This window comes from Furipterus horrens, unplaced genomic scaffold (assembly GCF_987537825.1).
Source record: "Furipterus horrens unplaced genomic scaffold, mFurHor1.1.pri manual_scaffold_8, whole genome shotgun sequence".
Lineage (NCBI taxonomy): Eukaryota > Metazoa > Chordata > Mammalia > Chiroptera > Furipteridae > Furipterus > Furipterus horrens.
Window position 1 is genome coordinate 55,143,757 of NW_028327178.1, and position 27,723 is coordinate 55,171,479.

Here is a 27,723-nt window from a genome sequence, read left to right on the forward strand (position 1 = left end):
AAATGGCCGAGTAAAAAATGAACCATTACCTTACCGGATGATCCAACAGTTGTGGCCCTTAGTATACACCCAAAGGAGTTCAAAATTTATGTCCACACAAAAACCTGCACACAGATGTTTATAGCAGCTTTATTCATAACTGCCAAAACTTGGAAGCAACTAAGGTGTCCATTCCTGACCAAATCCAAGTCTGTCTTCCCCACTAGCTCCGAGCATTCAGCCCCTAGCTCCGGAGGAAACAAACTGGAACATAGCCTGATATTGACTCAACGTGGAGACGTGGGGGCGGTATTTCTAACTTTTTTCACTTTTCTTAATTTCCATACTTCAACATCGAGCACTTTTCACAAGGAAAAGCCCAAGCCCTGAGTTAGGCGACTGCCCGCCATTGGTCCCCTTTAGAAGGCGCGTGCGCACTCGCCGCAGCCTCCCGGAGCCTGACGGGATGAGGGGCGGGGTTGGGGAGGGGCGCAATCCGCACTCTCCTTGCCTTGATGGTGGGGTCTTAGTGGCCTGGGCTGGCTTCTCTGAGGCGGGTAGGGTAGCCGAAAAAGGCTCGGGCCTGGCGGGAGCCATGTTTGTGGCACGCAGCATCGCGGCGGACCACAAGGACCTCATCCATGATGTCTCCTTCGACTTCCACGGGCGGCGGATGGCGACCTGCTCCAGCGACCAGAGCGTCAAGGTGCGCGTGTAGCTAGCCTTAGGGCGGGGCCGAGCCTGGAAGGGAAGGAGTCGGGGCATGGGTGTCCTGTTTGAGTGGCGGGTCTGGCCTTGAGTACGGGCGCTAGTACTGACGTTGAGGCGTGCCGGCGAGCACGAGGCCTGGAACCCAAGGGAAGCAAAGCTCAGGCCAATTGGTCTGCCCTGCCGTTCTCTCCCCGTACTGTGGGCACACAGGCACGCCACTGGGCCGTGCTGCGGGGCGCCTGAGCAAAGCCGGCGCGCGCCCTGGCCACGTGCGCGCTCCCGCAGCCGGGGAGCACTGGTAATCCGCGGGCTTCGCGCGCACCCTTTCATGCTCGGGTCCTCGTGGGCAGAGGCCAGGTAGCTTCCTCAGCTTGGTTCTCAGTAGAGGTTTGTCGGTCCACGAAGTTCTGGCTTTGCTCCTACGAAGTTACTAAGCATGTTCATTGAGAGGACTGTGCCATGGGGTCTTGAAGGGCAGTCAGTTGGCGGTGCGTTCTCTAGTTCTGTGTGCCTCACGTCTCACCCGGGGAGATTGTTCTCTCGTGTTCGGCTAGGAGGCACTTTGTTTCCCCATGAAAGAAAAATACAAATTCATTTACATCCAATTAAGTTCTCTACTTACTGTTGGGGAATTGAAGTGTGTTTCTTAAAGTTCCCATAAACCTCTGTATACCGCTCTGACAAGCAGAATAACTGATAATGAGGATGATATTTAGGATTTAGGAACCTCAGAGATGAAAGCTGGAGTGTGAATTATTTGCGTTCTCGACAATTCCAAAACAACTGAAAATCTAAGTGACAGTATTTTACTTCTTGTTTTTCATAGACAAGTTTGATACCTGTAATTCCCTCAAGTAAAAGTTTCTTGAAAAAGGGTAGTGTGGCCAAATCCATTGAATCATAAAGTGTAACCTGTAAAAGGTTTGGAATCACTTAAAAATTTATACTTTTGTGGTAAACTAACCATTTTATTTTATTTTATTTTTTTAAAATAATTTATTTATTTTTAGAGAGGGGAAAGGAGAAAGAGAGGGAGAGAAATATTACTGTGTGGTTGCTTCTCACTCGTGCCCCCAACTGGGGACCTGATGTGCAACCTAGTCATGTGCCCTGACTGGGAATCGAACCAGCGACACTTGGCTCGCAGGCCGACGCTCAATCCACTGAGCCGCAGCAGCCAGGGCTAAACTAACCATTTTAAAGTGTACATTACAGTTCAGTGGTGTTAAGCACAACATTCACCTGCAACCATCACTGAAACTTTTTTCTTCATCCTAAATGGAAATTCTGTACCTAGTTACGCCCTTTCTTTCTGCATCCAGCCTCTGGTGACCTCTAATTCTCATTCTTTGTAAATTTGACTATTCTGGGTACTTCGTATAAATGGAATCATACAACATTTGTCCTTTTGTGTCTGGTTTATATCACTTACTGTATTGTTTTCAAGGTTCATGCATATTTGTAACATGTATCGGAATTTCATTTTTAAGATTGAATAATATTTTTGTATGTATACACCACATTTTGCTTATCTATTCCTCCACCTACTTTTTGGCTATTGTGAATATTACATTAATGCCTGTTAACTGAGTAGGCAGTACACTTTTTTCTTATCCACTTATTACTGAATTTTTTAGATCTTTCAATTCGGAGGTTTTTGTCTGTTATAGAGTAGTATTGCAATGAAGATTTTATTAATTTAGCTTTTTATGTATTTTGGGTAATTTTCTTGGGCTCATTCAAGTGGAGAAATTAGTGAATATTTGAAAAGTTTTTGAGAATAATTGGCAAATTACTTTTTATTTGAGCATATAAAATATGTTTATTGTTCTTTAAAAGAGTTCAGGGTTTGGTTTTAAATCAGGCTGCACGCCTTTCATCAGTCTGACATCTCACCATGTCAAACTGGCTTCAGCTAGCAATACTTCATTAAATCCAAAAGATAAAAAAACAATTGCAAGGAAGAAAATCAGGTTCTGAGAACAGTTAACATTAGTTTTTAATTTAAAACGAGGGCTAATGTTTCATGTTGCTTTTTACACTCTTCTCATACAGAACCAGGAATTTAATTTTCTTAATTGCACACTCACACACGCACACACATCTCCCTTCCTCTTTCTCTCCCATCCCTTCCTCCCACCCTCCCTCCACCAATACAACAAAACTCAGAGCATGTCAAAGCAAAAAGGTTTGTTATGGTATTGATCAAAACCCTTGGGGTCAGAAGATAGTCTGTTTGAGCTTAGAGAATATTGTTTTGCTCTTAAGCCTTTGTTAAGGGAAACTATTGTGTTCTGAAATAAAGAATTTTGAATAGTACCATTATTTCCCACTTCAAAGCCTAGAAACAACAAAAAGCATGATTTTGTTTCCTGGGATGGGGGATGAGAAAATATACAGACTTATTTAAAGAGCAAAACAACTCTGGCATAGGAGATAGGCTGTTCACATAGCTAGCCAACTGGCTTGTCATTAATGACAAGGTCCCAGTCCATTCCTGTTGGCCTAGCTGATCCTAACAAAAAAGAAGTTTATGGCTCTTCATAGCAAATTCCAGCAGGACAAGAAGACCCTAAGCCTTTATTAAAATCCCTAGACGCGGAGCACTAGTAAGTATGTAATATTTTTAAAAATTCTTGTTTACCCTATTACAGTTGTCCCAATTTTTCCCAATTTGCCCTCCTCTGCTCTCCCACCCCCAACTCCCACAGTCTGTCCCCACACTGTTGTCCAGGTCCATTGGTCATTCATACATACTAATCCCTTCCCCTTTCTCTCACCATTATCCCCCTCCCCCATTTTCTCTGGCAGCTGTAAGGCTGTTCCCTGTTTCCATGTCTATAGTTCTGCTTTGCTTGTTAGTTTATTTTGTTCATTAGATTCCTCTTATAGGTGAGATCATATGGTATTTGCTTTTCACCAACTGGCTTATTTAATTTAGCATAATAGACTCCAATTGCATCCATACTGTAGCAAAGGGTAGGAATTCCTTCTTTCTTTGTACTGCATAGTTTCCATTGTGTAAATGTACCATAGTTTTTTTAAATTATATTTTATTGGTTATATTGTTACAATAATTTCAGTTTTTTTCCCTTTGCTCCCCTCCACTCAGCACCCCACCTCCCCCAGCAATCCCCCACCAAATCCATGCCCACGGTTCATACATACAAGCTCTCCCGCTTCACCCTTTCATATATTCTTCTTTTTTTAAAATAAATAAATGATTAATTATTTTAACAATGAAAAATAACAATCCCTCCCTCTCAGATATTAAGACCCTTTATAATCTTATAAAGGACAATGGGCGAAGGTCTCAAGCTCCTCTAACTGCTTCAAGCTGGACATAGTCGTCGTCCTACCTACCCTTGGGTCCAGAAATCCCTAATAAGAGTGGGGGATGTGGAAGGAAGGATGGCCTTCCCACATGGGGAAGGATCGTGCAGACTCCAGGTCAGCTGGCTGTCCCCGGACAATGGCGTGCTTGGTTTAACAGGCTGGCATCCTTGTATTCTGGGGGCAACAGATTTGGCAAAAGGGTTAAAAGACATCATTCAATCCATAACTACTAGATGACAAAAGGCAGGTATTAATTTTTCAATGTCTCACATTAGGGAAAGAAAAGGGGGGCTTCTTTGGAGGAACATGTGCCAGGCACATCTCACCTGTCCAAAACCCTTCTGCCCATTATACTTAGTTTGGGTTGAGGGAAATATTTTAGGTTTCCCCCTCTCAGACCTCTGGGCCCTTTTGGTCCAAGCCATTAGGATAGAAAAGATAAACCAGTTTTAAAGTGAAGCCCACAGACCACCCCATTCTTCACCAACCCAGCCACTTAGTTCAGCCAAACCGTTGAGTCTCAGGAGGCAGCGCTGCAGACAGGATTAAGTGAGGCCTATACGTACAGATAATCACTCAGGTAACGAGATCATAGGCTTATGCCCTTTGAAAACAGAAAACACATGTTAATTTATGTAACATAACCCACAAACAAGTCTCTAAATCTATAACACTGTCTTATTGGAAAGACACCCAGTTGTTGCAAGGCATTTGACATTCTTCTTGCCTGTAAACTAAATATCTTTGATGATACCACAGACATAGTTTAACTTTTGAGTGAAAACATATTTTAAATGAAAAGAAACTTTAAAGACGATTAGCTGCATTACTTTATAGTCTACCACTGATCATTGCGATTTTCCTTGAATGATGATTTTTCTCCCTAAGATTACCCTCCTTGTCATTAAAGGGACTGCATTAAGTCCATTTTAAATTTATCCTGTTCATTTGCATAAACACAACAAGAGCAGCAAATGATCACTTATGATCTTTAGTTCTGCTTTGCTGGAACTCACGCAAGGAACATTTAGGGTGACCTTCAGTCTGCCCTTTAGGGCACAGAAGCTGAGCCACATACCTGGCATTCAGCCTTGCCTGTACACACTTGTCTTTTCCAAATCCTTCTGGTTTTTCATTGTGCCTTATGGTCCCTTTTAGCCATCTTTCAGGAAAACAACCTTCATTCCTTCCCTGGAAAGATTGCTGTGGACCGCACAACCAACCACGATACCAGACCTTTTATCTCGTGGGCTTTTATTACCTTCGAAAGTCATTTCCAGTTCCTCAGGGCTTTTTGGTAACAACCAGAGCCCAAGCATATCTCCTTTAGGCATGACATTCCAGTCAAAGTCTTGGTCAAAAAAAAAGAACCTCTATTAACAACTGGTCTTATTAGTTTTATGCAAAGAAACTTATGTCATTACTTCTTTAGAATGCCAAACTCTGGAGGTATCAGATAGGGAGAAAAATATACAGTATGAATGAAAATCCTTGTCCTTCTAATATTCACTGAACTGGCATTTCCATTCTTCATATTTTCATTTTTCCCCCACTAAAAATTTTTTGTTTGTTTTTCCATTACAGCTGTCCCACTTTTTTCCCCCTCTTGCTTCCTTGCACTCTGTCCCCTCCTTTTCCAATATTTAGTCCCCACTCAGAGAAATAAAAGGGATCGAAATTGGAAAAGAGGAAGTAAAACTGTCATTATTTGCAGATGGCATGATAGTGTACATAGAAAACCCTATAGACCCCACAAAAAAACTACTCGAACTAATAAGTGAATTCGGCAAAATAGCAGGGTACAAAGTCAATATTCAGAAATTGAAGGCATTTCTGTATACCAACAATAAAATCTCAGAGATAGAAACTGAAAGAAAAATCCCATTTACCATAGCAACAAGAAAAATAAAGTACCTAGGAATAAACTTAACCAAGGAGGTAAAAGACCTGTACTCAGAAAACTACATAACACTGAAGAAAGAAATTAAGGAAGATACAAATAAATGGAAGCATATACCATGCTCAAGGATGGTAAGAATCAACATCATTAAAATGTCCATACTACCCAAAGCAATTTATAGATTCAATGCAATCCCTATTAAAATATCAGTGACATTTTTCACAGACCTAGAACAAATACTTCAAAAATTTATATGGAACCAAAAAAGAGCCTGAATAGCTACAGCAATTTTGAGGAAGAAGAACACAGTAGGAGGAATCACAATACCTGATATCAAACTATACTACCAGGCCATGGTAATCAAAACAGTCTGGTACTGGCATAAGAACAGACATATAGATAAATGGAACAGAATAGAGAGCCCAGAAATAAACCCAGGTCTATAAGGTCAACTAATATTTGACAAAGGGGGAAGGAACATCAAATGGAGGGAAAAGAGCCTCTTAAACAAATGGTGTTGGGAGAACTGGACAGGGACATGCAAAAAAATGAAACTAGACCACCAACTTACACCATACATCAGAAAAAACTCAAGTTGGAACAAAGACTTAAATGTAAGCCGTGACACCATAAAAGTCCTAGAGGAAAAAATAGGCAGGAAAATTTCAGGTATCCCACGTAGCAACATTTTCACTGATCTATCTTCTAAGGCAAGGGAAATAAAAGAAAGAATAAAGAAATGGGACTACATCAAACTAAAAAGTATTTGCTCAGCTAAAGAAAACATCAGCAAGATGAAAAGGAAACCAACCATATGGGGAAATATATTCGCCAATGACATCTCAGACAAGGGATTGATCTCCAAAATATATAAAGAACTGATCAACACCAAGAAGACAGACAACCCAATTAAAAAATGGACAAAGGACCTGAACAAACACTTCTCCAAAGAGGACATACAGAGGGTCCATAGACATATGAAAGAATGCTCAACATCACTAGCCTTCAGAGAGATGCAAATAAAAACCACAATGAGATACCACCTCACAGCAGTCAGAATGGCCATCATCAACAAATCAACAAACAACTTGTGCTGGCGAGGATGCGGAGAAAGGGGAACCCTGGTGCACTGCTGTTGGGAATGCAGACTGGTGCAGCCACTATGGAAAACAGTTTGGAATTTCCTCAAAAAACTAAAAATGGAACTACCTTTTGAACCAGCAATTCCATTGCTAGGATTATATCCGAAAAATCCTGAAACACCAATTCAAGAGAACCTATGAACCCTTATGTTCATAGCAGCACTATTTACAATAGCCAAGTGCTGGAAACAACCTAAGTGCCCATCTGTAGATGAGTGGATCAAAAAACTGGTACATTTACACAATGGAGTACTATGTAGCAGACAGGAAGAAGGAACTTCTACCATTTGCAACAACATGGATGGAACTAGAGAGAATTATGCTTAGCGAAATAAGCCAGGCAACGAAAGAAAAATACCTTACGCTGTCACCTATTACAGGAAACTAATGAACAACACAAACAAATGAGCAAAATTGAACCAGAGGTATGTAAAGAAGGAGTAGACTAACAGTAACAAGGAGGGAGGGAGAGAGGAGGGTAAGAAGGGGGTCTAGTCAAAGAACGTGTATAAATGACCCATGAACATGTACCGTAGTTTTTAAAAACATTAATCTACTTGGCTATTTCCAACACCTGTCTATTGTGTGTAGCACTGCTATGAACATAGAGATCCATAAGTTCTTTTGAATTGGTGTTGTGTGATTCTTAGGATATTTTTCCAGCAGTGGAATTGCTGAGTCATAAGACAGTTCCATTTTTAATTTTTTGAGTAAATTTCACACTGTTTTCCACAGTGGCTGCACAAGTCTGCATTTCCACCAACAGTGCACTAGGGTTCCCTTTTCTCCACGTCCTCACCAGCACATGTTGGTTGTTGATTTGCATCTCTGATGACTAGTGATGCTGAGCATTTTTTTGTATGTCTATGGGCCATCCGTATGTCCTTGGAGAAGTGTCTATTCAGGTCCTTTGCTCATTTTTTATTGGATTGTTTGTCTTCCTGGTATTGAGTTGTATGAGTTCTTCATATATTTTGGAGATTAAATCCTTGTCCAGTGTATCACTGACAAATATATTTTCCCATACAGTTGGTTCCCTTTTCATTTTTACGATGGTTTCTTTAGCCATGAACAAGCTTTTTAATTTGATGTAGTCCCACTTGTTTATTTTTTCCTTTATTTCCCCTGCCCTAGGATATATATCAGCAAAAATATTGCTGCATGGGATGTCTGAAATTTTACTGCCTATATTTTCTGCTAGGACTTTTATGGTATCACCACTTATGTTTAAGTCTTTTATCCATTCTGAGTTTATTCTGATGTATGGTATAAATTGGTGGTATAGTTTTATTTTTTTGTATGTACCAGTCCAGTTCTCCCAACACCATTTATTGAAGAGGTTATTTTTACTCCAATGTATGCTCATGCCACCTCTGTCAAATATTAATTGATCATGGGTTTGTTTCTGTCCTCTCTATTCTGCTCCATTGATCTATGCGTCTGTTTTTATGCCAGTACCAGACTGTTTTGATTACAGTGGCCTTGTAATATAGTTTGATACCAGGTATTGTTATCCCTCCTACTTTGTTCTTCTTTCTCATGATTGCTGTGGCTATTTGGGGTCTTTTTTGGTTCCATATAAATTTTTGAAGTATTTGTTCTAGATCTGTGAAATATGCAATTGGCATTTTAATAGGAATTGTGTTGGGTAGATTGGATATTTTAATGATGTTAATTCTTCCAATCCATGAACATGATATATGCTTCCTTTTTCTTTTCTTTTCTTTTTGATCTTCCTCAGTTTATTTCTTTGGCGTTCTACAGTTTTCCAAGTATAGGTCTTTTATCTCCCTGGTTAAATTTATTCCTTGGCCCTTTATTTTTTTGTTGCTATAGTAAGTGGGATTTTATTTTTCTTACTTTCTGATAGTTCATTGTTGGTGTACACACGTCACTGATTTCTGAATATTGACTTTGTATCCTGCTGCCTTGCCAAATTCACTTATTAGGTCGAGCAGTTTTTTTGGTGGATTCTATAGGGTTTTCTATGTACAGTATCACATCTGCATTTAATGATTGTTTTACCTACTCCTTTCCAATTTGAAAGTCTTTTATTCTTTCTTGTCTGATCGCTTGGCTAGGACCTCCAGTACTATGTTGAATAAGAATAGTGAAAGCTGATACCCTTGTCTTGTTCCTGATCTTAAGGGAAACGCTTTTATTTAGTTTTTGCCCATTGAATATGATGTTGGCAGAGGGTTTTTGATATACAGCTTTATTATGTTAAGGTATGCTCCATCTATTCCCACTTTGCTTATTGTTTTTATAAAAAATGGGTGCTGGATTTTAACAAATGCTTTTTCAGCATCTATTGATATAATCATGTGTGTTTATTTTTTTGGTCTTTCATTTTGTTTATGCGATGTATCATATTTATTGATTTGTGAATATTGTAGGATCCTTGCATCCCTGCAATAAATTCCACTTGATAATGGTGTATGATCTTTTGATGTTTTGTTCTATTCGGTTTGCTGGTATTTAGTTGAGGGTTTTAACATCTATGTTTGTCAGAAATATTGGCCTGTAATTTTCTCTCTTTATGTGTCTTTACCTCATTTTGTGATTAGGATAATACTGGCCTTGTAAAAAAGAGTTTGGGAGTCTTAACACTTCTTGAATTTTTTGGAAGAGTTTGAGGATAAGTGTTAATTCTTCTTTGAGTGTTTGGTAAAATTCCCTTTTGAAGACATCTGGTCCAGGGCTTTTGTGTGTTGGTAGTTTTTTGATTACTGCTTGAATTTTGCTAGTTGTTATCAATCTGTTCAGGTTTTCTGCTTCCTGATTCAGTTTTGGAAAGATTGTATGTTTCTAGAGATTTATCCATTTACCCCAGGTTGTCCAATTTCTTGGCACATAGTTTTTTTGTAGTAATTTCTCACAATCCTTTTTATTTCTTTGGTATCGGTTATAACTTCTCTTTTGTTTCTGATTTTATTTATTTGGGTCCTCTCTTTTCTTGATGAAACTGCTTAAAGGCTTGTTAGTTTTGTTTATCCTTTCAAAGAACCAGCTTCTGGATTCACTGATGCTTTGAATTTTTTTTTTTTTTTTAATTTAATTCTGCTCTGATCTTGATTATTTTCTTCCTTCTGCTTGCTCTGGGCTTTGTTTTTGTTCCTCTAGTTCTTTTAGATGTAACATTAGATTGTTTATTTGAGATTTTTGTATATTCTTCAGGTAAGCTTGTATTGCTGTGAATTTCCCTCTTACGGTTGCCCATAGGTTTTGGGTGTTGTGTGTTCATTTTCATTTGTTACTAGACACTTTTAAATTTCTTCCTTGATCTCATTGTTAATCCATTCATTATTTAATAACATGTTAATTAGCCTCCATGTATTTGGATGTTTTTGAGTTTTTTTCTTGAGGTTGGTTTCTAGTTTCAAGCCATTGTGACCTGAGTAGGTGGTTGATATGATTTCAGTTTTCTTGAGTTTGTTAAGGCTTGTTTTGTGTCCTACCATGTGGCCTGTCTTTGAGAATGATATGTAGGGAACCGCTCCTTGTGGTTTAGAGAATTGTAGCCCCGGTCTGAGCATGACTGCCGCTGGCATTCCGGCTGTGCTTGTCTTTAAGTTTCAACATAAGGCTGTGTGTGGTACATAACCAAAGACCACTCAGAGGATTTCCATGGGAATTGGATTTAAAGAATGCTTATTACGCTTTAGAACTTGCTCTGCTTTCTTTATCATTAATGTAACATAAACAATCTCTAGATAGAAATGGATAAAACCTTGCACCTAATGCAGGATGTTTGGTAGACCCTGACAGGGACTGGTCACTGTGCCCCCTGTACCAGTACGAGTAGTCTATTACTGCCAACTGTAATCCTAACGCCTCCAAACTATTGATGATTCATGAATCTTGACCTTGTATCTCTCATGTGTATCCTCCTCAATAAAAGGCATGAAGGACGAAGGTTTAGCTGTTGTTCTTCCCTAGAGAGGCAGCCACCTTCCTTCCCCCAGACATAATAAAGTGTCCTGGGTAAAAGTTTTTTCACCAGACATAATGAAATGTCCTAGATAAAAGTTTGTTCTGCTGTGGTCATGAAGACTCTGCTGAACAGAGCAGCTTCCAACCTAGCCTAGGGTGTGTAAGGCACCTCTGCCTCAATGATATATGTGCGTTTGAGAAGAATGTATATTTTGCTTCTTTGGGGTGAAATATTCTATAAGTATCAATTAAGTTCATTTGATCTAGAGTGTCATTCAAATCTGCAATATTTTTGTTGATTTTTTGGTTGGAAGATCTGTTTATTGTTGACAGTGTGGTGTTAAAATCCACAGTGATTGCATTGCTGTCTAGCTCTTTCTTAAAGTCCTCCAATATTTTCTTTACATATTTAGGTATACCTGTATTTTGTGTATATAAGTTTAAGAGAGTTAAATCCTCTTCTTGGACTACTCCCTTAAGTATTACGTAGTGACCTTCTTTGTCTCTTGTTATGGCCTTTGATCCGAAGTCTGTTTTGTCTGATATAAGTATTGCTATCCCAGCTTTTTTCACACATGCATTTATATGAAATATTTTTTTCCATCCCTTCACTTTCAGCCTGTGTATATCTTTTGTTCTGAGGTGGGGCTCTTGTAGACAGCATATGTGTGGGTTGTATTTCTTTTCCATTCAGCTACCCTGTGTCTTTTGATTGGAGCATTTAATGCATTTACAGTTAAGGTTATTATTGCTAGGTACTTATTCATTGTGAGTTTTCCCCTTTGTACCTGTGGTCCCCCCCGCCCCCATATATATCTCCCCCTCACCCCCTCCCTCCTTCTTAAAGCAATCCCTTTGTGTCTCTTGCAGTGCTGGCTTGGTGGAGATGTATGTACTCTTTTAGCCTTCTTGTCTGGGAAGCTCTTTATTTAGCCTTCCATTTTAAATGAGAGCTTTGATGGATAGAGTAGTCTTGGTTGCAGGTCCTTCTTGTTCATCACTTGGGGTATTTCCTTTCAGTCCCTTCTGGCTTTAGTGTTTCTGTTGAGAAATCTGCTGATAGCCTTATCATAGCTCTCTTGTATGTTACTAGCTGTTTCTCCCTTGCTGCCTTTAAGACTCTTTCTTTGTCTTTAAATTTTGCCATTTTGATTGTACTGTGACTTGGAGTAGGCCTCTTTGGGTTCATCTTGATTGGGACCCTCCATGCTTTTTGGACTTTCATAACTTTTACCCTTACCAAGATAGGAAAGTTTTCTGTCATTATTTTTTTCAAACAGGTTTTTTATACCTTGCTCCTTTTCTTCTCTGGTATCCCTATGATGTGAATGTTTTTACATTTCATGTTGTCCCAAAGTCCCCTTAAACTATCCTTGTTCTTTTTGAGTCTTTTATCATTTTATTGCTCTCACTGGGTGTTTTTTTCTGCCTTGGCTTCCCACTGGCTCATTTGATCTTCTGCTTCTTCTAGCCTGCTTTTAATTACTTCTAGTGGGTTGGTTCTTCATTTCAGAAATTGCAATCTTCATTTCCAACTTGTTTTTAGTTAAGGTTTCTGTGTCCTTTTTCATGCTGATGTAGGTCCCTCTGTTTTCCTTGTAGTTCTCACTAAGTTCCTATAGCATCCTTATAACCATTACTTTGAACTCTGTGTCTGAAAAAATTGCTTGCCTTGATTTCATTTAGCTCTTTTTCTGGAGGTTTCTCCTTTTCTTTTGTTTGGAGTTTGTTTCTTTGTCTCCCCATTTTAGTTGTTTCCTTGTGTTTGTTTTCTTGTTTTAGATTGATTTGCTTTGACTGTCTTGTGGAGTGGCCTTGTGTGTTAGGAATCCTGTGGGACCCAGTAATGCAGAGTCCTTGATCTCCAGATCTGGATGCTCTAGGAATGTCCTCTGACCTCTGTGTGGGTGATATGGACTCTCTTGTTGTATTTGGGTCCTGACTATTATTGGCCTGTTCATTGGTGACAATTCCCCTCTGTCTGACTGGCTTGGAGGCTCTATCACTACCACGTGTTGTATGCTGTTGTATAAGGTGCTGGCAGAACAAAGCATAACAACACAAAAACAACATTAAAGCAAGCAACACCCCCGACCACCACAGCAGTATCAACTATAGAGAGCAAAGAATGGTAACAGTGGAAATCACAATGTAATAGCAGAGAAAAGGGAAAAAGATAAAGAATATGAGAAGACCAAGGAAAGAAAAGTGATTATGAGAGGAGAAAGGGAAAGAAAACTACTACTTGTAATGAACTGAAAGAGGAAAACAGGGAAAAGTACAAATAAAATGTAACATAAATAACAAAAGGAGTGAAGAAGGGACAGTGGAATGAAGTGTTAATTATGATCTTGGACGCCGAAATAAATCCAGCAAGCAGGATTATTGGCGAGTAACAAACGGAGGACTGTGGCTCGCTCTGACCAACAGGAGAGCGGGAAGCCTCATCCTCCTTTTATTAGGATTTCAAAAGTTACTAGAACAGGGGATGTGACATTCCAGCCAACAATAGGAGAATTTTACAAGTGAAAGGATTTTTACAGAGTGTCATTAATATTTAAAATACAGCCAGGGTAACTCCTGGTTTAGCTAGCACCTATCAGGGAAGCAAAGCAGACCCACTAATCCTCAATGCCAGCTCCATTTTAAGACTTTCTTAATAAGGAGGCAGATGGAGTACACAACAGAATTCGCTGTTCCCAGGATTCCATGACTTAGTAGCCTCAACAGCCTAAAGCTGAAGGCGGAGACAAGATTTGCTTATTATCTCCTGGGTCATGGGACGACACCTGGGCGGAGGGGCATGAGAATGCCCCTACCCAGAGATCTGTGTTCCCGCAACAATGGAATAATCAGAGGTAAGAGTAGGAGATATGCAAGAAAAATTAGAGCACCAAAAATGAAAGGAAAAATAGATAAAAAGGTAAATAAAAAGGCTATGAAAAAGCAAAAGTAGCCAAGATAATGAAAAAAGAACCAAATGGATTTGTCTCAGCACAGTTTAGATCTTGCGTTCTGGTTTCTTCCTTTGGATACTGCTTTGATGTTTGCATCTGGTGAAAGTCAGTGTCAGGTGCTATCCACATCTGGCCCTTGGCTGCCTTTTTGAAGCTATAGGTGATCCGCAGTTTGTGGCTGATTCCTCCGGGCTTGTCTGCTCCCAGGGGGGCCAAGCTGCTCTGCCAAGCTGGCTTTTATCAGCACTGGGTTCAGGGGTGTGTCAGCAAATGTCCCAGGTCAGCATAGAATCTCTCCCTGCCTTTTGGCCTGCTGTCTATCTTAGACTAGCCGCAGACCTGTCTGTTTCTGAGACGGCTTCTGTCAGAAACGGGCCGTGATTCCTGGATCTCCCCTGGCAGGTACCTTTCAGACTTCAGGGAAGATGGTGGGTGTGTTCCCGCTCCCCTGAGCCATAGTCCGTGTCTGAGATTATTTCCCTGTACTCAGCAGGGCAGGGCCCCCAGTAGGCTTCCAGAGCCTAGATTTTCGGTTTGCCTGATGCCAGGGTGTTTCTGTGGCTCTCCCATGAGGGGGAGCATCAGTCTGTTTCCCAGAATAGTGCATGAATTGGCCACACCCTACTGCCAGTCTCTGACAACCCCTGAGTGCAGCGGTTCTCAACCTGTGGGTCGCGCGACCCCTTCGGGGGTTGAATGACCCTTTCACAGGGGTCACCTGAGACCATCAGAAAACACATATGTAATTACATATTGTTTTTGTGATTAATCACTATGCTTTAATTATGTTCAATTTGTAGCAATGAAAATAATCCTGCATATCAGATATTTACATTACAATTCATAACAGTAGCAAAATTACAGTTATGAAGTAGCAACAAAAATAATTTTATGGTTGGGGGTCACCACAACATGGGGAACTGTATTAAAGGGTCGCGGCATTAGGAAGGTTGAGAATCACTGCCTGAGGGTGTTCATGTTGTTGTCTCCTCAGCAACGGTTAAGATACATGATGGGAGAAAAGAAAAAAAAAAAAAAACCCAACAAAACAGAACACAAAGACAGAGCAAAACTGAAAAAAGAACGAAAAAAGTTGAGTGGAGCAAACAGGATTTCAGAGGTTGTGGCAAGAGGATTTCCAGAAGGTGGGGGGAGTGGTATCCCGCGGGGTAAGGTAATTGATTTTCCCTGGGAGGGGCTAGCTTTTCTGAAGAAAGATGGCTACTGTGGAACTCAAGTATATCTGGGCCTTGAAAATCCCATAGCTGCTCCCCCAAGACTCTCCCCAGTGCCTCCCACTCCAGACTGCTCAATGAGACCCCAGTTTGTGCCACCTTCCCCTCGCTGGGGCCCAAGGTGGGTAGCTGCAAACACAAAGCCTGTGCTTTGCCCCTTAAAGGAAAAAAAAAAAAGAGATGGTGGGTTTGTCTCCAGCGGTTTTCATCTCTCCGCAGAGCAGAGAGTCCCCACAGTGCAGACTCCTTGATCCTGATCTGGATACTCTGGGAATGTCTTTTGTGTGGGTAATATGGACTTTCCTGTTGTATTTGGGTCCTGATTTTCATTAGTCCCTTTGTTGGTGGGAACTTTCTTCCATCTGGCTAAGGGGTTCAATCCCTACCACATCTGATTGCCTTGAGAAGGCTTCTAGGTATGGGTTGGATTCCCTAGTCCGGGCTCGTACAGGAGGCCACCTGTTGGTGCTTCTCTCTCACACCAGCGCCTCTCTCCACTCTCTCCCAAATCAATAGATTATATCCTATATTTATTGTCTTCTTTCAAGTCTCATATCATCCTGATGGCGTGGGGGAAGGAAGGGAAGTATCCATCAGCAAAACTATGTTCACTGGGTGGTGGTGGGCACTCGTGCTGCTCCCTCCAGCGAGTGAGCCTCGTACTCCCGCTGCTGTGCTCCCGCTGCGGCCTCTGCAGCCAGCGCCAGCCCGCCTGCCTCTCTCCACTTCCAGTACTCCCGGGTCTCTGGCCAAACTCACAGCCTCCTCAGTGAGACTGCGTCCTGTTTGCTGTTCCAGCGGACCCCGGGGCTGGGGAGACGACAGCCCTCTCCATGGCAAGTACCTCAGCCCCTGGACCCTGGTTCCCGGTGGCATCAGGGTGTACGGCCCTGCCTGGGGTGGAGGGCACAGACACAAGTAGGGACATTGAGATGCAGCAGCTCTTGTGGCTTTTCTGAGGAGGATATTATCATTTCCTAAATTGGCTTCCATTCCAAATTGGCACAGCGAGATGCCCTGGGCTGGGCGGCAGGGTTTGCCTGGAGAGCCCAGGCCTCCTGCCCCGGCTCATGTGGGCAGGCATTTGCACACTCGCACACACACCTGCACACTCATCTGCTCATGCTAAGTCAACTGCTCTCACTCACACTCAGCAAAATTTTGAGTTGATTGTTCTGTGGTTTAGCTGCAAGACTGGTCCTGGGCTGCGAGCAAGTAGACAGAGCTTTCAGCTACTCTGCAGCCATCTTGGTACCTCCTCAAGTGTGTAATATTTAAATGATGGTGTCCTTCAACTTGCTTTGTCAGTACAGCCTAGTCGCAATCAGCTTCTGCAAAAGAGCAGAAAAATGGTTTTTCTTGATCAGCACATAGAACCCAACAAAGAATCAGCAAAAATGGCACTACACCAATTTCACTAGTAACACAGTCCCTTTGCTACTCTTTGGGCTGCCATATGTCTCTCTTCTACCCTGTTAGGCTTGTAGACACATACTCACTAGTCATTGTTGGTTTTATCTCATAAAGAACCTATAAAGAAAATAACAAGGTGATCAGTGGGTAAACTGAACTGCACATATAGGGGAGAGTTTGGAAAATACCCGTAACGGGCATTTCTCAAGTCTAAAATATTGTGTCTTTGCTGCAACTCTTCTGTTTTTGAAAATTCAGAGTACAAATAAGTCCTAAAATAAAAATTTTAAACTTACTAGCATTCTCTGACATCATTAGACAGAAAATCAGAGTAATGCTACATACAGCCCATAATTCTAATAGGAGTAGAAAATGTGCTAACACTGCCTGGACCCATCTGTAGTGATGAACTGGAGTACTACCCTTCAGAAAACAAAAGTTTCTGGGATACCCACTTAGTTTCATTGGTTGGAAAAGAGAATTCGACTCTCAGCTAAGTTCTTTGAAAAAAGACTCCTTTTAAAATGTCACTTCCCCACTAAGTTAAACCAAAACCAAAACCTAAACAGAGGCTGTTGGCTAATGTTTGCCTAATGTTGTATAGAGTTTTCAAGAAGAGAAACTAACATGAACACTCCATTATCAGTAAAGATGAAAACCACCTGGATCAACCTCCGCTGCCTTGCGGCATACCTCTTCAGGGGAAAGGCTAAGGGAGTAAACCCCGACAGAAAATCCGGAGCCGGAGTCCCTAAGGCGGTTTGACGTTGTAGTCAACACCGGCAACTCCTTCGGTGTACCTGAAGCCAAGCTGTATTGACTCCGTCTTTCCCTTGGATCCCTCAGCTGCGAAGAGAGGGGGGGTCTGCTGCATGGGCAACAGCAGACCCTCCATATCACCCTGCCCAGGCTCTGTAGCTTCAGCTTCACTGGAGAGGACACTCCAGCGTCATCGCAAGATGTCGATTCAACACGGGAGGAGACAGATACCGTGTCACTCCCGAGTCGGACTGCACAGCCATTCTCGGCGGTGCAGATAGACTCTTAAGAAGCTACACCATCGTCTCTCGAGACGGACGGCTGCCGCCGCCGCCGCCGACGATATATGCCATTGCTTGTGTGTGTGTGTGTTTTCCTATAAGTGTCTGGGTGGACCTAAGACTGCCAGACTGCATGCACATCTGTAGCAACAAGGGCTTCTCCTATTCCACCTACAACTTGTATTGGGGAAAAAAGAGGAATAGGGACAAGGAGAGAAGAGAGGAAAATTGTAGCCCCCATCCTCTACCCCTAAATAAAGAAAAAAAGAAAGAAATTCTACAACAGAGAGATCTATGTGCCAAGCATAATGAAAGAGTGTGCTCTGCAAAGAGATGGTTCTTCATAAACTAATGGTCTCATTTTCCTTAGAGACCAATTTTGAAAAAATTAACAAAGGAGATTTTGAAATAATTCAATCCTGGCAGAAATTCAAACTCCGACATTAAGCAAAATAATTGTTTACCAAATTAATTCCTTTTATCTTTTTCTTTATTATTATTGTTAACACTCTTGCAGATGCCCCCCCCCCCCCCACCTTTGCCTCTCGTCCTCCCAGTCGCTGCCCCCTTTTCCTTCTGGCTATCATCACACTGTTGTCTTCTTTCTTTCCTTAAACATTATGTTATAGAGGGATTTCTTTTTTGTTTGCTTTTTTCTAATTATTAAGAGAGTGATTGAAGAGTACTGACTCCATCACTATTTTGATGACACAGTCAAGGTTCCAGATTCACATTTCCAGGTACCAAGAGTTCCCTCTCAATGCCACAAGTAAGCCTTCGTTTATATTTCTTTCTACCGAACACAGCAATGCCCATTAGTATCTGTAGCAAAATTGCATCTTAGGTCAGTATTTCTTGAGGTAAAGCAGCTGTTTGGAATTGAATGCTCCCCTTCTTTTTTGTGCTATAAACTGAACTGTGTCTCCATACTTCATTTTCACATTCAATCAAAGCAAGTGCAACTAGCACAGATGGTCTTCCCAATCCCACAACACAATACATTGCTACGCAGCAGCCTAGCTCTTCGTGAAATTTGGTTTAGCCAAAGTGGCCAGTCTAGAATGTGGATTCCTTTTTTTTCAATTGGAGCTTTATCATATGTAGCATCACAAACTTGAGTCAAAGTTGTCACTCCATATTTCTTAAGATTCTCTGTGAACTTGTTGAGGAGTAACATTGGTAGGGTTGTGAGTTACCAGAAAACTCATGTTCTCATAGGAGTTCTCCACAGGGGCTGGACAGTTCATTATGCCAAATAAAAAGTGTGAGCATGTGTGTGTGAGTGTAATGGGGAAAATGAAAAAAGAAATCAAATCTTGAAATGTCTCACAGTAGAAAATATTAAAAAGCTCTCTAGAATGCCTACTATCAGCCAGTGTTTTCTCTGTTCAACTTGTTTATTCTTTTAAAACCTCTCTTCAAATTATCAAAAGTATTTAGGATACACTTGAATCCAGATTCAACTTGGGCCTCAGTGTCTGCAGATGGGTACCTTCAGACTCCCCCCCAGAATCCAGCTACATACAAAATTTAAGCAGCCTTTACTACATTAAGGCACTAGTGAGACAAGTTAGAAGTGTAGGTCACTTTCCACTTTTATTTAATGCTTACTTTTACTAGAGTCATTAAAAGAAGTGTGCCTGCAATTAAAAAAAAATAAGATCAACTATTTCTGAGTTCAGTCTTGGTGTCCAGAGTCCTCAACACCTTGTAAATGTAAATTATGGCACATAGAACCCCAAAGCTCACTTGTCAGCAAAAATGCTTTGAAAAAGTTAACAAAGAAGATTTTAAAATAATTCAATCCTGGCAGAAATTCAAACTCCAACATTAAACAAAATCATTGTTTACAAAATTGGCAGAATTCTGCCCTCATGCTCAAAATTGCCATAAATGTGCAACATATATTCCAACAAAAAAACACTTGCAAGCTGGAGACTGGGCATTGGCATTCGGCAATGAGAGTGAGGAGGAGTCTCCTTTCAGCCACAATGGCCTCAGTAGCAATGAGGACTACCTCCTAGACTTGGTCACACCCACTCAGTGGAGTCTCTGGGGAGGGGCCCATGGTGGCAGCGCGTGTCCATGAGCGGTCTTGCTGCTGCTCTCGCTGCTGTTCCCACTGCTGCCCTCACTGCCCTGTGGTGCTGCCTAGCTGCACATTGCTTTTTTGAAGGTTGCTCTTTTGCACACTGCCAGGAAGAGTATTGATTTGATATTGGCATCATCCATGTTGGGCATTATCATTACATTTTTCCCCTTTAAATATATACATTTTTAAAGATTTTATTTATTTATTTTTAGAGAGAGGAGAAGGGAGGGAGAAAAAGGGAGAGAAACATTAATGTGTGGTTGCCTCTTGAGCTCCTCCAAGTGGGGACCTGGCCCACAATCCAGGCATGTGCCCTGTCTGGGAATTGAACCGATGAACCTTTGGTTCACAGGCCAGCGCTTAATCCACTGAGCCACACCAGCCAGGGCTAAATACTTTTATATGGTAAAATACACATAAATTAAAATTTACCATCTTAACTGTTTTTAAGTGTACAGTAAGTGGTATTAGGTACATTCATATCTTTCTGCAATCATCCACCTCTAGAACATTTTCATTTTGCAACTGAAACTCTTTACCTATTAAAAAGTAACTCTCTACTCCCCAGCCCCTGGCAACCACCTTTCTGCCTCTATGAATCTGACTACTGTAGGTACCTCATATAAATGTAATCATACATTTGTCTTTTTTGTAATTTGATTATTTCAAAGTAGGCACCTTGGTACCTCACACAGTTCTCCCAATCGCCATCAGCTGCCCATTGTATTTTCCTGAATCTCATCGAGGATCTGAAGTCTCTTCCCTCTCAATGGTAATTTTAGTTTTGGGAAAAGCCAGAAGTCGTAGGGTGCGAAATCTGGGCTGTAGAGGTGCTGAGTCACCTGGATGATTTGATGTATCACCAAACAACTCCACATGAAAGGGAGTGTGTTGTGATGAAGCTGTCAATCACCAGTTGCCTATAGCTGTGACCTTCTGAATCATCTGAATAGTTTCCACGGAGGAATGGTCAAGCTTAATGCAAAACTTGATGCAGATTTGTTGCTCTACTCGCTTAGTCATTTTGAATGCTACATCCACACAGTACACATGCTCACTCAGCGGCGTCTACTCCCACATTGACCAGTACAGTAAAGTTGTCATTGTTCATGCATGTGCATTCCAGTCCACTCTCCTTGGCTGCCAGGTTACATTGATGTCGTGCAAACCATTCTTGTTATATTAACAATGGCTAGACTTGTTCCGGACAGATCTCATACTTCCAATCCATGAACATGGAATATCTTTCCATTACTTTGTGTCGTCTTTAGCTCTTTCAACAATGTCTTATAGTTTTCAGTGTATAGGTCCTTCATTTTCTTTGGTAAATTTAATCCTAGGTATTCTTTTTGTTACAGTATCAAATGAGAGTATTATCTTCATTTCATTACCTGATATTCATTGTTAGCATATAGAAATGCAGTGGATTTTTGTGCATGATTTTGTATCCTGCAACTTTACTGTAATATACTTATGTATTGTTTCTAAGTGTCTTTTGGTGAAGTCTATAGATTTTTCTATATGAAGAATCATGTCATCTACAAATAGTGACATGATTTTACTTCTTCATTCCCACGTTGGATGCCTTTTATTTCTTTCTTTTGCCTGATGCTTTGACTAGAACTTCCAGTGCTGTGTTGAATAACAGTGGCAAGAGTTGGCATTCTTGTCTTGTTCCTGATCTTAAAGGAAAACCTTTTCAGTTTTTCACCATTGAGTATGGTATTAGCTGAGGGTTTGTTATATATGGCCTTAATTATGTTGAGGTACTTTCCTTCTTTACCCATTTTATTGTTTTAATCTTTAAATAAATGTATCTTGTCAGATGCTTTTTCTATTGATATGATCATATGATTTTTATCTTTTGTTAATGTGGTGTATCACTAATTGGTTGCATTTGTTAAACCATCCTCGCATCCCTGGAATGAATCACACTTGATCGTGATATACAGTATTCTCTCACTTATCGCAGGTATTACGTTCTAGACCTCCCCGCAAAGTAGTAACCTTACATTTATTCTACACTTTTAAACCTACGTAACTTTTAACAACATATGTATACAGTACTGCAAAATCCTGCGATATAGTGAAAAATCCGCGATAAATAATTAAATATAATATTTTTAAAAGTCCTGCGATACAATGAGGCCACGATAAGTGAACCGCGATATAGAGAGGGACTACTGTATTATCTTTTTAATGTATTGTATTTGATTTGCTAGTATTTTGTGTAGGGTTTTTGCATTTGTGTTTATCAGAGATATTAGTCTGTAATTCCACTCTTCCCCTCCCTTCCCTCCCCTCCCCTCCTCCCCCCTTCCCCCCTTTCTGCTTTCTGTTGTCCTTTCCTGGTTTTTGGTATCAGGGTAATGTTGGTCTTGTAAAATTCGTGCTTCTCTTTTTTTGGAAGAGTTCAAAAAAGATAGGTATTATATCTTTGAATGTTTGAATTCAGCAGTGAAGACACCTGGTCCTGGACTTCTGTTTTTGGGGGTGGTTTTTGAGTGCTATTTCAATTTTCTTACTATTGATCAGTCTGTTTAGTTTTTCCAATTCTTCATGGTTCAGTCTAGAAAGCTTATATATTTCTAAGAATTTGTCCATTTCTTCTAGGTTGTCTAACTTGGTGGCATATAAACTTTCATAGTATTCTTTTATAATCCTTTGTATTTTTGTGGGTACTTTGTAGCATCTCTTGCAGTTCTGATTTTATTTGACCCTTTTCTTTTTCCTTAGTCTAGTCAGAGGTCTGTCAATTTTATTTACATTTCCAGAAAGTGAGCTCTTCATTTCATTAATTTTCCTATTGCATTTTTGTTCTCTATATTATTTAATTATGCTTTAATTTTTATTTCCTTTTTTCTACTGTGGGTTTTATATATTCTTTTTGGGGTTCTTTTTTAAAAAAATATTTTTTAAAATTTATTTTTTTTGGGCGGGGGAGAGGGAGAAAGAGAGGAAGAGAAACATTGATGTGCAAGAAAAAACAATCAGTTTCATCTTGCAGGCCCCCAACTGGGGACCTGGCCCATAACCCAGGCATGTGCCCTGACTGGGAATCAAACCGGTAGCCTGTCGGTCAGCAGGTTGGCGCTCAGTCCACTGAGCTACACCAGCCAGGGCTCTTTTTGGGGTTCTTTAAGGTGAAGTATTAAATAGTTTGAGGTTTTTCTTGTTTGTTGAGAGAGGTGTGTAATGTTGAGAGAGGTGTGTAATGTTGTAAACTTCCATCTTTGTTCCGCTTTTGCTGTATCCCTAACATTTTGACATGTTGTGTTGTCATTTTCATTTGTCTTTATGTATCCTTTGATTTCTTCTTTTATTTATTCTTTGACCTAATAGTTGTTCAGTAACATGTTGTTTTATTGCCACATATTTGTGGTTTTTTCCAGTTCCATACCTTTGTAATAGAAAAATATGCTTGGTATGATTTCAGTTTTTTAAAATTATTGAGACTAGTTTTGTGCCCTAACATACCACCTACCCTTGAGAATGTTACATGTGCACTTGAGGGGAATGTATATTCTGTCATTTGGGGTGGAAAGTTCTGTCAATGTTTATTACGTTCATTTGGTCTAAAGTGTGTCGGTTAAGGTCTATATTTCCTATATTGACTTTTATTTTTGGATGACCTATCGCTGTCATTGGGGTGATTCAGGTCCCCTACCATAATTGTATCTTCGTCAGTTTCTTTCTTTATGTAGCAATTGTTTACATAATTTGCAGCTTCCAGATTCGGTGCATGCATATCGATGTGTTATATTTTCTTGATGAAATGCCCCCTTTATCATTATAAAATGTCTTTTCTTTCAAAAAATATATGAAATGTTACCTATTTTAAATCTTGAAAGGTATTTTGTTTGAATAAGCACAGCTAAACCTGCTTTTATCTGGATGCCATTTGCTTGGACTATTATCTTCCACCTATTCACTTTGAGTTTAAGACTTTTTAGCTGAGATGAGTATCCTGGGGGCAACATATAGACAGGTTTTGTTTTTTAATGCATCCAGTTACTCTGTGCCTTTTAATTGGTCAGTTCAGTCCGTTTACATTTAGGATGATTGTTGATATATAAAGACTTAACTACAGTCATTTTATCTTTTTTTTCCTGGTTGCTCTGTATCTCCATTCTTTGTTTTCCCTGTGTTTCTGTCTACTGTTTTAGTTTGGTAGTGTTCTATGATTTTTCCCCCTGCATTACCTCTTTTTTTACTTTTTATTTTTACTTTTTTATTTAATAATTTTTATTGTATTTTTTCATTACTGTTTAATTGCCTTATATCCCCTCCTGTCCACCATCCCCACACTGTTGTCCATGTTCATGAGTCCTTTTTCCTTTGTGCTCAATCCCTCCATCCCCTCATCCCTTCCCCCCTTAGCTGTCATTCTGCTATCTGTAAGTCTGTCTCTTTTGTATCTCAGTTGTAGATTTTTGTTTTGTAATTATCATTAGGTTTGTGCAAAAATGTTTTCATATGTACCATAGTCTTTTTCCTTTTGATTGCATCTTCTCTTCATTCACCTGTGCAAGTTTAGCTCTTTTTGTCCTGCCTTGATATGTTTTTGTTGTTACATATCCCTTTGTATGCTGTGTGTTCATTTCTAAATTGCAGAAGCTGTAATAAAAAAAAATGCTTTTCCCTTTTAACCTTTATTTTATAGTTGTTTAATATGCTATTCTGAGACAGAGTTGCAGTTTCCTGCTACTGTGTGTCCATTTGTCATCTTACTCATGTTTTTGTATTCTTTTGTTTCAGATAGAAGAGTTCTTTTCAACATTTCTTGTAATGGAGGTATTATGGTGGTAAATTTTGTTCACTTTTGTTTGTCTTGAAAAACCTTTATTTCTCCTTTATATATAAAAATAACTTTGCTGGATATGTTATTAAACTTGGCTGGTGATTTCTCTCTTTCCATATATTTTGAATATTTTTTCCACTTGCTCCTGGCTTATAAGGTTTCTAATGAAAAAAAAAAAAACCAAAAAACAAAACCCCAAAAGCCAATGATAGTCTAATGGGGTTTCCTTTATAGCTTATAGTCTTTTATTCCTTGGCTGCCTTGATAATTCTTTCATTGTCATTAAATTTAACAATGAAAGAATTTTTGGAGAATGCCTTCTTGGATTGAGATATTTAGGTGTTCTGTTAGCTTCTTAGATTTGGGGTCCTTCTCTTTCCATAGACTTGGGAAGCTCTCATTGATTATGTGTTTCAGTAGGCTCTCTGTTCACTTCTTCTGGTATACCTATTATTCTTATATTGTTCTTTATGATGGAGCCAAATTGTTATAGGGCTCTTTCATATATTTTTTTAAACTCTCACTTCTCTCTTCTTTCACAAGTAATTTCTAGAATTCTATCTTCAAGATCACTAATTCTTTCTAACATCTGATCTACTCTTATTTCCTAAGTTCTCTAATTCATTCTTCACCTCATTTATTGAGTTCTTTAGCTCTAGAATTTGTTTGGTTCTTTTTTAGTTTCAGTTTCTTTGGTAGAGTACTCCTTTTGTTCATTGACTTTATTCCTGAGCTCATTGAACTGCCTTTTAATTTTCTTGTATTTCATTGAGTTTTTTTCAGAACTACAATCCTGAACTTACTGTCATTTAAATCACAGTCCTCTATGTCTTTGAGTTTGTTTTCTGGAGACTTTCATTTTCTTTCTGAGCTGAGGCTGAGCTGCCTCCAACACCCCGGCTCAGTTGGAAACTACTCTGTCCAGCAGAGGTTTCATGACCATGGCAGCACAAATCTATCAAGGACACTGTATTTTGTCTGGGGGTTAGGGAGGTGGCTGTTCCCTCTAGTGGAGAAAGCTCAAGACTTGTGTCCCTCATGCTTTTTGTTGAGAAGGGTACGCAAGAGAGATACAAGGTCAAAATTTATAAATTATCTATAGCTTTTAGGTGCCTGGATTACAGTTGACAATAACAGATTACAAGTACCAGTACAGAGGTCACAGTGACCACTCTGTGTCAGGGTTTGTTAAACATCTTGACGCCACACTGGCATTAGGTGCAAGGTTTCATACATTCTTTGCTAGAGATTGTTTATACTTAAGAGATAAGAAGAGCAGAGCAAGTTCTAAAACATAATAAACATTGTTTAAATCAAATTCCCATGGAAACCCTCTGAATGGTTTTCGGTTATGTCTCCCACGCAGCCTTCCAGTGTGCTATTGAGACTGAAAGACAAGCCGGGGAGTTGGGGAGTAAGTCAGGCTCACAGCCGGGGTTACAATTCCCGAAACCACAAGGAGCTGTTCCCCACACTGAGCTACATTGTAATCTTGGTTATTTGTAGCATTTGATGGATTATTCTGCCTGGACATTTGAGGAATTAAAATCTTTTATTTTTTAAGATATTATTTTGCTTTAACGTTTTAGCAGTGATAAGTAGAAGTCTTTGTTTTCCAGTAGGCGGTGCTATAGTGTAAGTTTTGTTTTTTCACTTACCTGAACTACTAGGACTTTCTGGATGTCAATGGATTGCATTGCTGTGGCCATGAAAAATGCCTTATATTCTCTGAGGAGGCAGGTGTCCCCTCTGTGACTGGTCATCTCTATCTCAGGGCATTGTTCCTGTGGTGGGACGTGATAGGTGATGGGGCTCCAGGCCTGTGATTTCTCGACACTGCTTCCCTACAACCAGAGGCTGCTATCTACAGTGTACTTCCTAAAGTGTCCCAGCTGCCTCTACTGGGTTCTCCCAGAATGGGAGGGGGAGGAGTGGGCAGGAGGAGGTGGGTCTGCCAATCTGTGGCTGTATCTCTTTCTTTCTTTCCTTCCTTCCTTCCTTCCTTCCTTCCTTCCTTCCTTCCTTCCTTCCTACTTTCCTTCCTTCCTTCCTTCCCTCCTTCCTTCCTTCTATCCCTCCCTTCCCCTTCCCATTCTCAGATAAATGGGGGTCTTGGAGACTGGTTCAGGATGTTAGCCCAAAATGAGCTGCTGCTGCCCATTGCGTCCCTGGTTGCATATCTTGTGAGGTCCCTTAGAGTTTAGGAAAGGTGCAGCCTGTAGGGGAAGAAGAGGAGGAAAGGAAAGGTGTGGGCATGTTCCTGGGAGGGAAAGCAGGTGGCTTTGTTTTTCTTTTTTTCAACTAGTTGCATTGTGTATCAGCTGCTTAGGCTGGAGTGCTGCTTCTGCCCTTTTGCCCTTTTTTAGGCTTCTCTGAGTGAGGCTGTATTCTGACACCTCCACTGCTACCCTGTCTGCTGGAGCTGGGAGAGATTCACTCCTCTTTATTTTTTTCCTGAGAATGGTGGCTGTCAGTTTGCAGCTACTATACCTTTGCACTGCTTCTGGCCTCTGTCACTGGGCCCAGCTGCAATGTGTCCTGGCCACTCAGGCTGGAATGTTACCGCTGTGCCACTGGCCCCCTCTCTGGGCTGCTGAATGAGGGCTGCCATCACCTTCCTCACCTGCTCCCTGCCTTATGCTCACCTCCATATGTCTCAATGCATGGATCCCTCAGATATGTTTGTGTGTTGAGCAGAGATTCCTTTGTTGAATTGTAGTTGTCCAACTTGGAACTTTAAGGGGAGAGACTAAGATAAGAGGTCTTCTTACTCTGCCATTATGCTGATGTCACTATAAGACCCTGCTTTTAACTCTTTCAGGTTTTTACCCAAGAGTAGAATTGCTGGATCATATGATACTTCTATTTTTAGTTTTTTAGAGGAGCCACTATACTGTTTATTATTACATTTTTTAAGAGGTTAAAATATCTTATTATAATCAATATTTTTTGTTGGTAAGGTTCAGTATTTTGCTTTTGTTTGTTACATGTACAGTTGATCATTTGCAGATTTTGTATTTGTGAATTTGTTTACCCTCTAAGATTTATTTTAACCCTAAAATCAGTACTGTTATTTAGCTAACATGAACAGAGGGACAAAATTGGAGTTACCGGATGTACATGTTCTTATCCAGTAGGGTGACACTCTTCCTTCTCATTTTGGCTCTCATGTTATAAACATGTC

The 27,723-nt window shown here is 40.3% G+C and overlaps 1 protein-coding gene and 1 pseudogene across 2 annotated transcripts in view; one reads left to right on the forward strand and one right to left on the reverse strand.

Annotated features, from left to right (window-relative positions):
• Nucleotides 1-455: 455 nt before the first annotated feature.
• The window catches only part of SEH1L (SEH1 like nucleoporin), a 54,319-nt gene continuing 27,051 nt past the window's right edge, over nucleotides 456-27,723 (forward strand). The window contains exon 1 of one of the 2 annotated variants that reach the window (XM_090285854.1): nucleotides 456-685. In XM_090285854.1, the coding sequence (XP_090141980.1) occupies nucleotides 575-685 (111 nt within the window). In that variant the 5' untranslated portion in view covers nucleotides 456-574. The remainder of the gene's footprint in view (nucleotides 686-27,723) is intronic. The other variant, XM_090285855.1, reaches the window with a different exon arrangement.
• Nucleotides 18,440-18,893, reverse strand: LOC150002950 (protein tyrosine phosphatase type IVA 2 pseudogene; annotated as a pseudogene).